The following is a 16,786-nucleotide window of genomic DNA, read 5'->3' on the forward strand; positions in this document are numbered from 1 at the left end:
AAAATGTGTTTTAATAATATTATTTTAAATCATATTGCTTAAAAAACCTCTCTCTGAATTAAAAAAAAATATAAAAATAGGATAAGACTATAAAAAAAGAAAATGAGAGGACAATTTTAATTGGTGGGGGTAGACCCCCAAAACTGGAAAGATTTATTATAAGCAATAAGGTCCCATAACTATTCCATTTACTTGCATCAAGTGTCGTTCTCAAGCTAAATAGATAAAAGAATTTCGTGGACATTGCCCAATTTACAAGATTGGATGTTACAAGTTTGGTGTTGCATCTCTCTCTCTCTATATTTTAAATTGAAGACATAAATTATCTCATTTATTCAAAATAAGAAACCAATACAAAAGAAAGAAATTTAGGGTGAGTTTGAAAATCTTGTTTTCAATCTGATCCGTCCGAAAATCTCTCCTAGCTCGTTGGGTGCAATGTAAAATCAAATTTAGATCAAATTTAATAGACTACATCTACTAGTATGTTTTTGGTGTGGTTTAATAATCGAAGATTAATGGGGTGGATTTTAATGATTTTAATGATTTAAGTTGTGCATTGTTAGTTTTTGTTTGTTTTTTTAGTTATCGTTGTAGTTTGCAGTAATTATAGAAGCTCAATATGAGTTGTTTGGCCTCATTCTAGGTGAGTTTGGTCAATATGAGGTCGAGTTGGTAGTTCTCCACCAGAGTAACGAAGGTGAGTGGATCGAGTGTGGTACACCTACTACTAAACAGTGTTTGTGATATAATTTGCAGCCATGATATCCTTATGTACAATGTTTGTACAGAAACATGACGTTTTTCCATATCATGATTGTTTTAAGAGTTTTCATTTCTTGCATGATAAGAGTTTTCATCTCTCGCATGATCTTACAACAATGAACACTTCACACATTTGGGCAGAATCCATAAAAATCAGAACTGAGAACCGTGGATCCACATCCACACCGTCGGATCCAAATCCAACGCCCCATAAAAAAGCGAAGGTCTATCCCCATTAAGTTGAAATTAATGACACGATTTAAATAACGGTTAGAAGAAATGGCACTATCACAAAAAATGAAAAAAAAAAACAAAAAAAAAAAAAAACAATTCTAACCATATGTGGTTGTCTCTCTATAACGGCGTCTCTGTTCCTCACTCGTTTCCCACCTTCTCCTTCCCTCCGACGCTCCCTCTCTCTCTCACTCTCTCTCTCTCTCTCTCTCTCTCTCTCTCTCTCTCTCTAAGTTGAATACTCTGCAGCGCGGCGTATATTACCACACGGACATTGCATTTCGTCCTCCAGATTCAGCAGCTGATCGAATCCGATCTGTGAAATGCTTGCTCATTGATCCATCCTCTCCGTCCGATCTGCTGCTTTCCAAAGATGATGATCTTTAGCCCTGTAACTGCCGGCCAGGTACTCGATTCCTCAGCTTCTACTGTTTTCTTCCAGATCTTGCTCGAATTCGAGCCCTTGCTTCCCGAATTTGTGTAATTTTGTCACTGATTTTGGTATAAAGTGGTGAATTTTGTTGAAAGATAGTGAGGATTTAGTTCCTTGTGGTTTCAGGTTTCATTCTTGCTCGGAGTCATTCCGATAATTGCAGCTTGGATTTATGCCGAGTTCTTGGAGTACAAGAAGAATTCACTTTCTTCCAAATTGTGAGTTGAACAATTTTTGCGCTTTAGCTCAATTAATTTGTATGTATTGAAGCATTTCAATACCGAAAGCTCGAACTTCGTATGTATATCTATGTGTAAGTATTTGTGTATGTGAGTGATAGATATGAGCTTGTTCGGGTTTGTGCTGAGTGAGATTGGTTTTTGACATTAGCAGGTACTCCGAGGTGAATTTGGTTGAATTGGAAAAAGAGGCGGTTAAAGAGGATGATAGAGCTGTTTTGTTGGAGGGAGGAGGTCTACAATCCGCCTCCCCGAAAGCTCGAATTCCATCTGGCTATTCGCCTATTTTCAGGTTTCTAAATGATACTCTTTGGGCTCTGAGTTGTTGGTTAATGATTGCTTAAGCCATGTGCTTACTGTTATTATATGTGTTTAGGTTCATGTTGATGGATTCGTCTTTCTTGCTTGATAATCGGCTGACGCTTAGGGCAATGTAAGTGAATTTTTTCATGGGTTGAATAAAATGTATTTTCTTTTTTAGTGTATCAGAATGATGACCTTGGCCTCTCTTTGTGTCTCTCTTACAGATCTGAATTTAGTATCCTGTTAGTGTACTTATACTTATGCGATCGTACAGATTTCTTCAATGCATCAACAAAGGTGATATTGATAACTTAGTCATAGTATATTAACATTTCAGTCTTCATTATTAGCAATATTCGGTGTTCGACGAAGCAATGTCACTGCACAAGTATTTGATTGAAAAACACTAAAATTTAAATGGTAAAACACGAAAACAAAATAACAAAGAAAGTACTAGGGAAGTTCATCTATTTTTTCATTTAAATTTTTTTATATCTTTCTATATTGAGAGCCTTATATTCTTGAATGTCATCTGTTTGTGCAGAGTTACAATCGGGATCTTTTCATATTTCTATACTTCCTTCTCATCATAGTTTCAGCAATGACTTCTTTCACGATACATAATGAGAAATCTCCGTTGACCGGGAAAGCCATACTTTATTTGAATAGGCATCAAACTGAGGAGTGGAAAGGCTGGATGCAGGTTGGTTATTTTGCAATCTTTTATGATGTATGCTTGTCTATGTGCATTTCATTGGTACCAATGTTCAATGTATAAACCGTCAGGTCTTTAAGTATGCTCACAATCCATGCTTCTGTCATAGAGAATAATAATACAAGGCATCTGGCTTTCCATTGAGGTCTCACTCTTCTTTGCTCCATGTTACAGGTGTTATTTTTGTTGTACCACTATTTTGCTGCAACAGAAATTTATAATGCAATTCGAGTATTTATTGCTGCATATGTCTGGATGACTGGATTTGGAAACTTTTCTTATTATTATGTCCGCAAAGATTTCAGCCTAGCAAGGTTTGCACAGGTATGGGGTTTCCTAGATCTCTAAGATTGCGTGGGTGAGTTTGCCATATTTAGTGTATATATAACTCAACTCATTCCTTTTTATGTGTAGATGATGTGGCGGCTTAATTTCTTGGTACTTTTTTGCTGTGTTATCCTTAACAACAGTTACGTGCTGTACTACATCTGTCCAATGCACACTCTATTCACTCTTATGGTTTATGGGGCACTTGGTATTATGAACAAATACAATGAAACTGCGTCAGTGATGGCTATGAAAATCGCCGGTTGCTTCTTGGTTGTTATCTTGGTGTGGGAAATACCTGGAGTGTTTGAATTGCTTTGGGGGCCATTTACATTCCTCCTTGGTAAGTAACTCGTACAGTTTTATTTACCATGTCAAACATTGCAGACTACTGACCCAAATTGCCAAATTGCTAAACAAATTTGCAGGCTACACAGATCCTGCGAAACCTGGTTTACCCCTTCTGCATGAATGGCATTTCCGCTCAGGCCTTGATCGATACATATGGATAATTGGAATGATTTATGCTTACTATCATCCAACTGTAAGGCTTGATAAAAATCCTAGTCCAATTTTGTCTTTGGTGTATTTTCTGTACTTTACTGGTGGATTTAATATGAGAGCTTCTGTTTAGGTTTTGTCATTCTTTTGAGTCAATAGCTAACCAATTGGCATATATCTTTATAGGTTGAAAGATGGATGGAGAAACTGGAGGAAGCAGAATGGAAGCGTAAAACATCAATCAAATCAGCTGTTTCCTTGATAGCCTTAACGGTATTTTGACTATCATATTCAGGAAAATCCCGCTTCTTAAACATTGATCTCTGACAGTCTGAATTTCCAGGTGGGATATCTATGGTTTGAGTATATATACAAGATGGACAAGCTTACTTACAATAAATATCATCCCTATACCTCATGGATTCCAATAACGTATGGTATCTCTCCTTGAATGCTTTAACAAATTGGACTGTATGTAACTTATCCTATTGACTAATATAGCATCTTGTTCTCGTTTATCAGGGTTTACATATGTTTGCGAAATGTCACACAACAATTCCGCAGCTACTCCTTAACCCTTTTTGCGTGAGTGGTTGTCTTGTGATTCTCTGTTTTAATCTATCTTATCTCACGTGTTAGAGTTATATCATTTGCTTTGGACAGCATTCGGTTTTAACTTTGAAAGATATGGTAGCTTTAGTTTTAGTTTTAGTTAAAAGTTATGCCTTTATCTGTAATTCTAAAAGATTCTTTGATATTGAAAACCATTTTTTTCCCCTCCTTACTTTGTCTTTGGTTTACCAGGTGGCTTGGAAAGATCACACTGGAGACTTACATCTTGCAATTCCACGTCTGGTTAAGGTAAGCTTATAGTTGTTCCTGCGGCACGTTTAAGGTTTCACTAATAAGACCGGCTTTCCAAATTTTTCAAGTACCTTCTTCTGTTAGCAAATATTTGGTCAATGAGAACTGGTGGCGCATTGTATATGTATTTCCTGATTATGTACATACATATGTATTCAGATACCTTTCTTACTCTGGTTTCTGTGAGAATTTGCAGATCAAGTACCCCTGATGCTCAGCCAAAGTTGTTGCTTTCTATGATCCCGGATTACCCAATGTTGAACTTCATGCTCACTTCTGCCATATACGTTGCTGTAAGTAAAGGACGTTAATTGCTGTAATCTGAAGATACTCTTTTTCTCATTGTTGAAACTTTGCTATATTGCAGATCTCTTGCAGGCTCTTCGACCTGACAAATACATTGAAAATAGCATTTGTACCCAGTAAAGATAATAAGCGCCTCGTCTCCAACATAGTTACAGCTACAGCAGTTTCGTGTGGATTATACTTCATCTCTTTTGTCTTCCTAAAAGTCCCCCAAATGATGGTAAGTTTAATGCATCTGAATTGGTTAGTTAAAGTCCGAGTCCATTTCACATTGTTCAAAATGAGTAGTGACTTCGGGCATTTCCCTGCTTCATCTGTTCACATTGTTCTCATCTCACTCTGCAATTTTGTCGATACTCTTAAAACTCCACAGGCTTGAGAATTCAAATATGTAGAAGATATAGAACACAACAAGGCCGGTTGCTTGTCAAAGTTTATGCGACACCAAAGAAAACTGTTCCACTGCAAGAAATCTTGTCTCCGTAACCCAATTGGGATATTGAATCATCTGCTGGTCATCACAAATCACTCGGTTATTAATCGAAATGTAGATCATTGTATTAGTTCTTTTGTCAACATTGTATTAGCATTAGGTGTCGGGACGTACGTTGTATAGGGAAGGGTGGGTACTTGAATTGATTTGACCTCCAATCTGGAGGACACCTTTGCCATACTCATACTAGCACTTTTGGTACAGCAATAGTAAAATCATCCAAGAGTCTTGTGCTTCCTTTCGTTTCTTTTACCAGATACCAAATGTTCAACTACGTACTTGTTACTGCAAAATACTTGGAGCCATGGCTACTTTGCAGATATGAACTGTGAATGCGGTTGTTAATGATTGGTTTATTACTCAAGCGTTAAAAAAATTAATTTGCTTATTTTCTAGTGGTGACACATTTAATTTGCAAATTTGGTTGAAAAATTTGGTCTTACTAGCATTACATGCTAAATATTTGGTGTTTTAAAGATTTTAAACAACTGCAAACTAATTAGGTCCTGTTTGGAATTGCTCATGTAAGTACTTTTTTTGTTCTTAAAGTTTAGGGAGAGAGGAGGCTCTGTAGGGGGTCGTAGCTTCTTTTTTATTTTTACAGATCACCCACAAAGAAGAATTGCTAACCTAGGCCTTAATCTAACGAAGACGACAATTCTTACCAAACTCAACTAACCCTCGTTGACCATGTAATAAACACATTTACCTTTCATTATAAACAAGTCAAAATTTCTATTAAAAACTCAAGTGCCTTATAAACTCACTTCTATAATTCATAAAAGTAGTTTTTATTAGCAAAAAGCGCTTTTAACTCTTCCAAAAAATCTCAAACAAACCCTTAGTCCTAAAGAATTCATAAATTGTACTCTCAACATAGCTGCCTCAACCTCAACATATAAAAAATTGATTTCATTACCTTTGTCCAACATTCAAATTGGTTAAAAGAAAACTAGTGTGACAGAAATCCAAAGGGCAAAACAGCTCCAGATATCGCCAACAGGCCTATGCATGTTATCCTTTCAGCTAAGCAGTATTCATCGGAAAAAAATAGCGGTGGACAAAGCCAACGACGACATTCGTTTGGTTTCAAATCGGCAGGCAAAAGACTACATTGCAGGAAGCAGCAACGGGTTCAGACCTTTCTTGAAACTATAAATCGTTAGCAGCACCACAGGGTTCCTTTCATTCGAGACATAGCAGATAATCCCTCAGAATATATGCACAATGTCATATGCGAATGTCCAGAACAGCACGAATGACAAAAGCCCACCCAGAAAGCCGTCGAGTATAATCTGGCTCCAGCTATCAAAATATGAATAAACTGTAAACCCTGTCTTGGCAATGAGTCCAACTGAAGTGACGGTCATGATAAGAAAATAAAAAATAAATCCGGTGAGGCCAGTGAACCCCAAAATTCCAGCAATGACACCGCCGATGATAGACATAAATGTTCGACTGCACAAAGGACAAATGCAGACATTTTAGTATTAACCCAGAAAGTTATAAGAATGTAATTTCTAGCATGAAAACATTTTGAAGATATCAAATCATTTGGTGTGACATCTTCCCGCATGCTATATTATGATTCATCCAAAAGGTCATTACGTCACACAGTTATGCTAGCCTGATGTGATATAGTAACCGACATGAGTAAATACATGGAACTGTGATCCCTCCCAACATTTAGCAAGATAATTTATCGTCGATTACAGGAGGATCGACAAGTCCACATAAGAACACATGGGAAACATAGAATAAGTTTTCACGATGGGCCATGAGGTTGTCAAAACAAACCTGTAATATATAACTTTCATGTTACTTTGCAAATTCTCAGCGTTGAGGGTTGGCACATCAAATGCGGCCTCGCTAGATTTCTTCTCAGATGCACCCATACCTTCTTCTTTCTATGAGCTGAGAAATAATTCCTGAAGAAAAAGAAAAAACAAACCGACGGTCCCTCAGTTTTGTATAAACCATCACCCTAATGTCATTGGACTAAATAACTAATGCAAGTCCAATCGGGCAGCTAGTCCAAAAAAACGCAAACCATAGCGTAATAGGGAAAAAGAACAGGAAATCAAACAGGTAAAGCTGTGGAGGAAGGAAATATCCACAAAACTTTCAGAACACAGTGAATGGAACTCCTAGGCATTCACCAGACTCACAGTCATATGGCATATCTGAAATTTCCACCAGAGGGAAAATCTACAGAGTACAAGGTGAAAGACTCAAATGGGTTTGCAACTTTGCACGAAGTTCTACAATCACATCGAAGACTCGTTTCTGCTTGAAGAAATTACGATGAACTAAATTATCGAGATTTCGATGTATAAACAGCACATAACCGGCTAAAACAAGTCACACAAATTGCCTACCTTTGTGTCTGAAATCCAAATCACACGCTTGATATTTATCACTCAGCAGAAACTGAACTGGGTTCTTATAATGGCGTGTTTACTAAGGAGGAATGGAATGGGTAAAAAATGGAATTGCACGCTGTTCACGGATTCAGGTGTTTACTAATGGGTAGGAAACAATACACGGGTGGGACCCACCCTAATTCCTCCTCTTGTAGTGATTACGGATTAGTAAACGAGCTATTTGTGTCCTGAAGATTTCTAGGTCTAAGGTTTTTCATAGTAAGGGCACGGTAGAGTAACCTGACTACAAACAAGTCTATCACTAACACATCTCACACCATGAAAATTACATACCAAAACAGAATTATACAAACTCCAAACCATTACCCTGAACTTCTACAAATTCCAAAACCACACCCCTTTTCTGGAATTAAAATTTACAAAAAAAATTTAAAATCTTGCCCCGCAAATTTCAGGTTCAGCGTAATAATCGAAAATCTAGTAGTACAAGATCTGTAATTTGGAAATATATCATAAAACTCGATGAAATCCAAAACAAATAAATTGAAGAAATTGCAGGGATGAACTTACAGTGAGGAGCGATCGGAGGCCTCTGCTCTTCCAGTCTGCAAATCGAATGAGCTTTGTTTGTGCGTAACTGGGTTTATGGGTCTTAGAAGGAAACCGAGTCCGAGTCGAAGTAACCAACCCGCCGATCCAATTTACCAAATGTTTGTATTTCGCCCCGAAAGTTTAATTCTTTTCACATTTTTGCCTCTATCCTGAACCTGAAAACCCATTTCTGTCCTCCCCTTCTTCACTTGGACTGTACTTTCTTTTACTCGGACTGTAATTTCTCTGCAACACCAACCCTAAAAAACCTTCATATTCTTCAACTTTGATTGGATATATAGCGTCCCAGAACACAAAAAATTGATCTTTCATTGATTAGGTTATGAAATTTGCTTCAGCTAGGGTTTTGAATCTCTAATTTGATGAGCAAAATTTGAGCTGGTTTTCCGATGTATTTGAAGGAAGGACGCTCCTTGCTGCTGAAAGTTCACAAACCATCAGTCCCATTTGTTCTCAATACAACAAACCCAATTCTCCCTAAACCCCAAATCGAACCCAATCAAGATCAACCCTTTCTCAAAGAGTCTGATGTGTTGCAGAGGTTGAAATCCGAGCACCATTTGGGCTCTGCATTAGAGTATTTCAGGTCAATTGCCAATTCCAGAGCTTTTGAGCACACCCCATTGACATACCATGCCATGATTGAGAAGCTTGGGAGGCAATGTGAGATGGATGGTGTGCAGTACTTGTTGAACCAGATGAAATTGGAGGGAGTTGGGTGCTCTGAGGAGCTGTTTATATGTGTGATCAGCTCGTATCGGCGAGCTGGGTTGGCTGAGCAGGCCTTGAAGATGTTCTATAGGATTAGGGAATTTGGGTGCAAATCCACTGTCAAGATTTACAATCACCTCTTGGATGCTCTGCTTAGCGAAAATCGGTTTCAGATGATTAACCCGATATATAGCAATATGAAGAAAGATGGGATGGAGCCAAATGTATATACTTATAACATTCTGTTGAAGGCGTTGTGTAAGAATGATAGGGTTGATGGTGCTCACAAACTGCTTGTTGAAATGTCTAAGAAGGGGTGTCTGCCGGACGCAGTGAGCTATACCACTGTAGTGTCTGCATTATGTAGACTTGGGAAGGTAGAGGAAGCCAGGGAGCTTGCTGGTAGGTTTGAACCCATTGTGCCTGCTTATAATGCTTTGGTGAATGGGGTGTGCAAGGAGAACAAAATTGAGGAGGCTTTGAAGTTGTTGGTTGAAATGGTGGATAAGGGTATAAACCCTAATGTTATCACGTACTCAACGATTATTAATTCACTTTCTGATACGAGGAATGTTGAGTCTGCTCTTGCAGTTTTGGCTCAAATGTTTGTGAGAGGATGTAGCCCTAATGTTCACACCTTTACTTCCTTGATAAAGGGCTATTTTGTGGAAGGGAGAGTACATGAAGCTCTTGACTTGTGGAATCGGATGATTCTCGAGGAATATAAGCCAAATATTATTGCGTACACTACTCTGGTACATGGTCTCTGCACTAATGGAAAAATGGGGGATGCTGTATCGGTTTGCCATGAGATGGACAAAAATGGCTGCCCTCCAAATGTGACCACATATAGCACTCTGATTGATGGCTTTGCCAAAGTTGGTGACCTTGTTGGTGCATCTGAGACTTGGAACCATATGATGAACCGTGGTTGCCGCCCTAATGTTATAGCCTATACATGCATGGTGGATGTTCTCTGTAGGAATTTTATGTTTCATCAAGCTCATAGTCTTGTAGAAAATATGGCTGCTGAAGGTTGTCCTCCGAATACAGTTACATTTAACACGTTTATCAAAGGGTTATGTGCTGATGGAAAGGTAGATTGGGCTGTCAACATGCTCGATAAAATGGAGAAAAATGGGTGTTTGCCTAACATTACAACATATAATGAGTTACTGGACGGTCTCTTCAAGGCGAACAGATTCGAAGAAGCTTATGGAATTGTCAGGGAGATAGAAGAAAGAGGGATGATAATGAATTTGGTAACTTACAATACCATTTTGAATGGTTTTTGTCATGCAGGAATGACCAAGGAGGCTATGCAACTTTTAGGAAAGATGCTGGTAAGGGGAACAAAGCATGATGCGATCACATATAACACGATTATATATGCCAATTGTAAGGAAGGTAAGATAAGCACTGCGATTCAGCTGTTCGACAGAATTGGTGCAGAAAAGGAGTGGCAACCAGATGTAGTAGCTTATACTAGTCTTGTGTGGGGGATTTGTAATTGGGTAGGTTTAGATGAGGCCATGATTTATCTAAATAAGATGGTAAGTGAAGGGATCTGCCCCAACACGGGCACATGGAATGCGTTGGTGCGGTGTTTCTTTCGCAGTTTAGGTCATTTGGGGCCAATCTACATGCTGGACGATATAGTTCGCAATCGATAAGAAAACCGAGTTAGATGCTCTTATGGAGAATCATCTATTTCTGCGATGAGCTTACAGACATGCTTACACTTTAAAGTCCAGTTACCTGTGAATATCTAAAGTAGCTCATACACTCATCCCTTGCTTCCAGAAGTCTGAGCAAGCTGTTAGTGCAGTTGTACACCTTGGAGGCCATGGAAAAATGATGCAGCAGCAATTTTCGGTCTGCACTGGAACTATTATTGCATTGCCTGAAACCTGATGGAGGCAAAAGCCAACGCACCATGCTCCCCAGAAATGCTGCAACATGTCACTGATCTTTAACTTTTTTTCTTACGGCATGTCGCTTTGCGCTCTTGTTGTAGCAATGTGCTAGTGTTTTTCTGCATGTAATCTCCCTAGTTTCGTTCTCTTTTTTGGTCGAAAATGTAATCCGTGTTATTTGCTCACTTATGTATGAATCATGTTCGTGAGTTGTGAATAGAAAATTTTGGCTGCAGATGCAAGTATTGCAACATATCATAAGAGTGTTTTCTTCATCTTCCCTGTTGTCTACTTTGTCAAGTTCCCATGTAACCTGATTTTATGCGAACAAAAACCGAAGGATTTATGCGAACAAAATGAAACCTGTAACGATTCATCAAATTATTTAAGAACGTGATTTACTTTTAATTTTTATTTTGAAAAAGACATTCTGAACAGGGTAAATTAAATGTCAACCAAACTAGTCCTATTTGTTCATGTTCTATTCCTTTTTCAAATAAGATTTAGCAATCCGGCCGTCAGCTCCTTTAGGGTAGATACCGCCAGTGACGCGTTCATCGCCGCTACCATATACGATCCTTAAGATCTCCTCTGGAGTCCTGTCATATGCAACCGAGTACTTGTCTCCGGCGAGAATGTTGCCGCTAATTTTTCCCTCAGCGCCTATGTATTCGTGAACCACAAGGCCTTCATCTTTCAAACCTGTGCGTCCTAGCTTATTCCTTAAATCCGAAAGACGACTCGTGAACTCGGCCACTGTAATACCATACGGTTTCACTATCAGGTTCGCGTGCTCATATAGCAGTGCTCGAATCACTGCATCTTGGCCTGATTCCACGCCCAAAAGACCTGCAACTAGCTGAACAGGACCAACATGCACATTCAGGTTCACAATAATATGTGATAGAGAGTAACAAATTTGGTTATGCTTTTAAGGTAACGTTCTCTTGCCAAACTTATTTTCTGGATAAATGCTAGGACTATTAATTTGGACGATGAATCATGTTGATTCTTGTCACAATATGCGGTTGAGATTGATCACATTCTAAAACACTTATCTAACATAATACTTGCAGTTCTTGGTATTGTGTTTGAAGCTTAATTTAAGGGACTCCCAAATGCAGAATCAAACACATGAGCAAAGGATTCTGCACTTAAATTCAACAATGGCCTTGGGAAACCCTTCACTGTTTTCTTAATGGCTCTGCACAAAAAAAACAATAATTACGTTAGAAAAGCCTTCTATCATGTAGCATTTGTAAACAAGAAATTATTTGTGCACGCTCATTTTCTCCTTCAAACATGTTCATTTTTGTTTCTTAATTCTTCTTTAATTCATCGGATCCAAATGCTAAAAAAAAACTATGTTAGATATACAGAAGTTAAAAAGAAGTGTGCGGAAATCACTTCTTTAGTAAATTAGGAAAATTACGAGGAAAAATATATAGAAAATTGAACCTCAAATGTCCAACTTCTTGCCATCCAAATTGCTCGATGACATCCCTAGTGAAGTGGTCCAACTGTGCCCTTTTAGCACCAATGGGAGTTGGACCTCCTAGGGTTAAGCTCGGATCAACTGTATCCAAGCCATGCCCGAAAGCACCATACAAAAAGAACTCAGCTTCCAAATACTCTAAATTCAAAGGAAACTCCAAAAGATCGACATCAGATTGCGGGACGGAGGAGGAGCGGTCGTCGTGGTGGTGGTCCAATATCGATTCGGAATAGCAAGACAGTGGAAGGAGGATGAGGAAGGCAGCAATGGCGGTGGCATAAGCAAATGTAGCCATGTTTGTTACAGCTTGGAGTGTGTCTTAGTAAGAGATGGACTTGTTCATTTTATATAGCATTCTGACGAGCTCATGAGTTTAATGCACATTTAAACACAATAAGAAAAATAAGAAAGAAAAATCTGATGAGAACGTCTGTTTTTGCATGCATGCTGGGTGTACGTGGCCGATGATCGGGGATGATTCATGATCCATAAGAGATAACAACGATTTCATGTTGCAACATTTGCTAAAAATTACTTTCCTAAGCAATATTTTATGTTCGACATCGTTTGGAATGAATATTAACAAATATAAATATTTAGATTTTGTATGATGAGTATGGATAACTCATTATATTCGATTTTTTATTTAGAGAAAATTGAGAGTGGATTAGACATTAAGAAAACTTATCATTTTAGTTCTACTTTTTTAGGAGAAATGGAATTGTAAAGGTTTTTTATTATTTTTATTTATTTATTTATTATTATTATTATTATTATTTATAAGTAATTTATCTTCTCCTTCCAGTTGCACACAATGTTTTCATTTTTCACTTCGGCATTTAACGTACGTTAAGTGTAATAGGATAATAGGTTGTCTATTCCAATCCAACTGGACACCAAACAAAGCCCTACACATAAAATTTAACCACACCTTTGACATTCACTAATGCAGGTATGTTCCACATATATGGTATGATCAAACTTAGTTAGAGAGTGTCAGCTTAATTTTGTGTCTAAACTTAATGAGGTTGTATCATAAAATATTTTATGATACACAGAAAACAAGATTTTATGAATAGGATTTAAAGATTTGTAGAATGACTTAATATCCAGAGTTATGATATTATATGCCATGTTGTAATTAAAATTTCACATAGTGTGATTGTGATAAAGGCACTAGACATGAAAAATATCTCTCTCTCTGTCGTTTCTCTACCTAAGTTTTAGGTCACAACATCGAACCCATATCAGGGTACAGACATGATTATTTTTCACGTGTTAGTGGGTTAAATAGTTAGTTCTTAAGCGGAGGATGAATCGATGAGGATCGAACCCACACAAAATGCATAAGCATGATTTTTTTCACTGCTACAGCAACAACAATATCTGCTTGTATGCCAGCGTCTTAAATGGGAATCAAATCAACAGTTTTAGCTAAAACACTTTGAATACATAAAATAACCTAAAAGACAAATCCACACAAAGATTTTATATGCTACCATCCATTTACATTTAATCTATGGTTTTAAACATTACACAAATTTATACAAAAGCATTTCTCACTTTCTCTGCCCTCAGTTTTCTTATCCATCCTGTTTTTCCTGCACTGGTTGTTCTACCCTTCCTTGTTCCCTATCTTCTTCTATATCATCATTGTCAGATGATTAATCCGATATATAGCAATATGAACAACGATGGGATGGTGCCCACAAACTGTAAAAAAATATACGTTTTTCAAACGAAATGCCAATTCTTATGTACCATGACTTAGAATAGCAACAGACAGAGTTGTTGTCAAATTACTTCAAATAATTTTTAATTAATTATTAAATGTTTTTAATTAATTTTTTATTGGTTTAATCTGGATTATCACATCTTGAAGCAAGAGTCCAGGGAACTATCTTGAAGAAAAGACATCGGCAAAAAAGAAAAAACTGGAGCAAGAGTACAGGAAACTATATACGTCCTTCGCTTTTCAGAATTACAAATCATTAACAAAGAAATTAAATATGCGAACAACACCTCTCCCTTTCTTTCTAAGTTCTCCGACTTCTACAGACATGCTTACACATTAAAGTCTGGTTACCTGTGAATATCTAAAGTAGCTCATACACTCATCCCTTGCTTCCAGAAGTCTGAGCAAGCTGTTAGTGCAGTTGCACACCTTGGACGCCATGGGAAAATGATGCAGCAGCAATTTTCGGTCTGCACTGGAACTATTGCATTGCCTGAAACCTGATGGAGGCAAAAGCCAACGCACCATGCTCCCCAGAAATGCTGCAACTTGTCACTGATCTTTAACTTTTTTTCTTATGGCATGTCGCTTTGCGCTCTTGTTGTAGCAATGTGCTAGTGTCTTTCTGCATGTAATCTCCATAGTTTCGTACTCTTTTTTGGTCGAAAATGTAATCCGTGTTATTTGCTCACTTATGTATGAATCATGTTCGTGAGTTGTGCATAGAAAATTTTGGCTGCAGATGCAAGTATTGCAACATATCATAAGAGTGTTTTCTTCATTTTCCCTGTTGTCTACTTTTTCAAGTTCCCATGTAACCTGATTTTATGCGAACAAAAATCGAAGGATTTATGCGAACAAAATGAAACCTGTAACTATTCCTTAGATCAAATTATTTAAGAACGTGATTTACTTTTATTTTTTATTTTGAAAAAGACATTCGGAACAGGGTAAATTAAATGTCAACCAAACTAGTCCTATTTGTTCATGTTCTATTCCATCTTCAAATAAGATTTAGCAATCCGGCCGTCAGCTCCTTTAGGGTAGATACCGCCAGTGACACGTTCATCGCCGCTACCATATACGATCCTTAAGATCTCCTCTGGAGTCCTGTCATATGCAACTGAGTACTTGTCTCCGGCGAGAATGTTGCCGCTAATTTTTCCCTCAGCGCCTATGTATTCGTGAACCACAAGGCCTTCATCTTTCAAACCTGTGCGTCCTAGCTTATTCCTTAGATCCGAAAGACGATTTGTGAACTCGGCCACTGTAATACCATACGGTTTCACTATCAGGTTCGCGTGCTCATATAGCAGTGCTCGAATCACTGCATCTTGGCCTGATTCCACGCCCAAAAGACCTGCAACTAGCTGAACAGTACCAACAGCACATTCAGGTTCAATAGTATGCGATAGAGAGTAACAAATTTGGTTATGCTTTTAAGGTAACGTTCTCTCGCTAAACTTATTTTCTGGATAAATGCCAGGACTATTAATTTGGACGATGAATCATGTTGATTCTTGTCACAATATGTGGTCGAGATTGATCACATTCTAGCACACTTATCTAACATAATACTTTCAGTTCTTGGTATTGTGTTTGAAGCTTACCCTTTTGGAAGTAGCACCTTGGAGCTTAGGGCTTGCACCAACATAGCCAGTGAGACCAACATAAGGAATCAAATAGGATGCAAGGAGATAGTTGATTGAATTGGCATAAGGGTCAAATGGTGGATTTAAGGGACTCCCAAATGCAGAATCAAACACATGAGCAAATGATTCTGCACTTAAATTCAACAATGGCCTTGGGAAACCCTTCACTGTTTTCTTAATGGCTCTGCACAAAAAAACACATAATTACGTTAGAAAAGCTTTCTATTGTGTAGCATTAATTTGTAAACAAGAAATGATTTGTGCATGCTCATTTTCGCCTTCAAAATCATGTTCATTTTTGTTTCCTAATTCTTCTTTGATTCATCGGATCCAAATGCTAAAAATAAACTATATCGGATATACAGAAGTTAAAAAGAAGTGTGTGGAAATCACTTCTCTAGTAAATTAGGAAAATTACGAGGAAAAATATATGGGAAATTGAACCTCAAATGTCCAACTTCTTGCCATCCAAATTGCTCGATGACATCCCTAGTGAAGTGGTCCAACTGTGCCCTTTTAGCACCAATGGGAGTTGGACCTCCTAGGGTTAAGCTCGGATCAACTGTATCCAAGCCATGCCCGAAAGCACCATACAAAAAGAACTCAGCTTCCAAATACTCTAAATTCAAAGGAAACTCCAAAAGATCGACATCAGATTGCGGGATGGAGGAGGAGCGGTCGTGGTGGTGGTGGTCCAATATCGATTCGGAATAGCAAGACAGTGGAAGGAGGATGAGGAAGGCAGCAATGGCGGTGGCATAAGCAAATGTAGCCATGTTTGTTACAGCTTTGAGTGTGTCTTAGTAAGTGATGGACTTGTCCATTTTATATAGCATTCTGACGAGCTCATGAGTTTAATGCACATTTAAAAACAATAAGAAAAATAAGAAAGAAAAATCTGATGAGAACGTCTGTTTTTGCATGCATGCTGGGTGTACGTGGCCGATGATCGGGGATGATTCATGATCCATAAGAGATCACAACGATTTCATGTTGCGACATTTGCTACAAATTACTTTCCTAAGTACTATTTTATGTTCGACATCGTTTGGAATGAATATTAACAAATATAAATATTTAGATTTTGTATGATTAGTATGG

The 16,786-nt window shown here is 37.9% G+C and overlaps 4 protein-coding genes and 1 pseudogene across 5 annotated transcripts; 2 read left to right on the forward strand and 3 right to left on the reverse strand.

Annotated features, from left to right (window-relative positions):
- Nucleotides 1–1,181: 1,181 nt before the first annotated feature.
- Nucleotides 1,182–5,539, forward strand: LOC137736890 (protein REDUCED WALL ACETYLATION 2-like). 2 transcript variants are annotated; one of them, XM_068476201.1, is made up of 16 exons: nt 1,182–1,405; nt 1,559–1,650; nt 1,823–1,963; nt 2,048–2,104; nt 2,199–2,271; nt 2,519–2,677; nt 2,864–3,013; nt 3,104–3,359; nt 3,445–3,560; nt 3,704–3,790; nt 3,861–3,949; nt 4,040–4,102; nt 4,322–4,378; nt 4,578–4,674; nt 4,749–4,907; nt 5,061–5,539. In XM_068476201.1, the coding sequence occupies exons 1-16, from the start codon at nt 1,373–1,375 to the stop codon at nt 5,064–5,066; spliced, it is 1,635 nt and encodes a 544-aa protein (XP_068332302.1). In that variant the 5' UTR covers nt 1,182–1,372; the 3' UTR covers nt 5,067–5,539. The 2 variants fall into 2 exon arrangements, with proteins under 2 accessions (XP_068332302.1, XP_068332303.1); XM_068476202.1 differs by having other exon boundaries at nt 1,826–1,963.
- Nucleotides 5,540–5,990: 451 nt separating this feature from the next.
- LOC137737563 (uncharacterized) lies at nt 5,991–8,280 on the reverse strand. Its single transcript, XM_068477083.1, has 3 exons — nt 8,135–8,280; nt 6,978–7,108; nt 5,991–6,638 (listed from the first exon to the last, which is right to left on the reverse strand). The coding sequence occupies exons 2-3, from the start codon at nt 7,073–7,075 to the stop codon at nt 6,392–6,394; spliced, it is 345 nt and encodes a 114-aa protein (XP_068333184.1). The 5' UTR covers nt 7,076–7,108; nt 8,135–8,280; the 3' UTR covers nt 5,991–6,391.
- A 98-nt stretch (nt 8,281–8,378) lies between these two features.
- LOC137737562 (pentatricopeptide repeat-containing protein At3g48810) lies at nt 8,379–11,126 on the forward strand. The gene has a single exon (XM_068477082.1). The coding sequence runs from the start codon at nt 8,566–8,568 to the stop codon at nt 10,558–10,560; it is 1,995 nt and encodes a 664-aa protein (XP_068333183.1). The 5' UTR covers nt 8,379–8,565; the 3' UTR covers nt 10,561–11,126.
- A 158-nt stretch (nt 11,127–11,284) lies between these two features.
- Nucleotides 11,285–12,593, reverse strand: LOC137736550 (ferritin-like catalase Nec2; annotated as a pseudogene).
- A 2,432-nt stretch (nt 12,594–15,025) lies between these two features.
- LOC137738087 (desiccation-related protein PCC13-62-like) lies at nt 15,026–16,461 on the reverse strand. Its single transcript, XM_068477689.1, has 3 exons — nt 16,130–16,461; nt 15,644–15,869; nt 15,026–15,403 (listed from the first exon to the last, which is right to left on the reverse strand). The coding sequence occupies exons 1-3, from the start codon at nt 16,459–16,461 to the stop codon at nt 15,026–15,028; spliced, it is 936 nt and encodes a 311-aa protein (XP_068333790.1).
- Nucleotides 16,462–16,786: the final 325 nt, after the last annotated feature.

The sequence above is a fragment of the Pyrus communis genome, chromosome 6 (assembly GCF_963583255.1).
Source record: "Pyrus communis chromosome 6, drPyrComm1.1, whole genome shotgun sequence".
Taxonomy (NCBI): domain Eukaryota; kingdom Viridiplantae; phylum Streptophyta; class Magnoliopsida; order Rosales; family Rosaceae; genus Pyrus; species Pyrus communis.

Excerpts from the sequence above, each read along its gene's own strand:
- LOC137736890 (XM_068476201.1), top strand. The coding sequence starts at position 1,373 with ATGATGATCTTTAGCCCTGTAACTGCCGGCCAG. Across the intron at positions 3,360-3,444 it reads GCCATTTACATTCCTCCTTG|GCTACACAGATCCTGCGAAA; the intron begins GTAAGTAACTCG and ends ACAAATTTGCAG. Across the intron at positions 4,675-4,748 it reads CTTCTGCCATATACGTTGCT|ATCTCTTGCAGGCTCTTCGA; the intron begins GTAAGTAAAGGA and ends GCTATATTGCAG.
- LOC137737563 (XM_068477083.1), bottom strand. The coding sequence starts at position 7,075 with ATGGGTGCATCTGAGAAGAAATCTAGCGAGGCCGCATTTGATGTGCCA. Across the intron at positions 6,639-6,977 it reads ATGAAAGTTATATATTACAG|TCGAACATTTATGTCTATCA; the intron begins GTTTGTTTTGAC and ends TCCTTTGTGCAG.
- LOC137737562 (XM_068477082.1), top strand. The coding sequence starts at position 8,566 with ATGTATTTGAAGGAAGGACGCTCCTTGCTGCTGAAAGTTCACAAACCA.
- LOC137738087 (XM_068477689.1), bottom strand. The coding sequence starts at position 16,461 with ATGGCTACATTTGCTTATGCCACCGCCATTGCTGCCTTCCTCATCCTC. Across the intron at positions 15,870-16,129 it reads CAAGAAGTTGGACATTTGAG|AGCCATTAAGAAAACAGTGA; the intron begins GTTCAATTTCCC and ends TTTTTTGTGCAG. Across the intron at positions 15,404-15,643 it reads AAGGTGCTACTTCCAAAAGG|CTAGTTGCAGGTCTTTTGGG; the intron begins GTAAGCTTCAAA and ends GGTACTGTTCAG.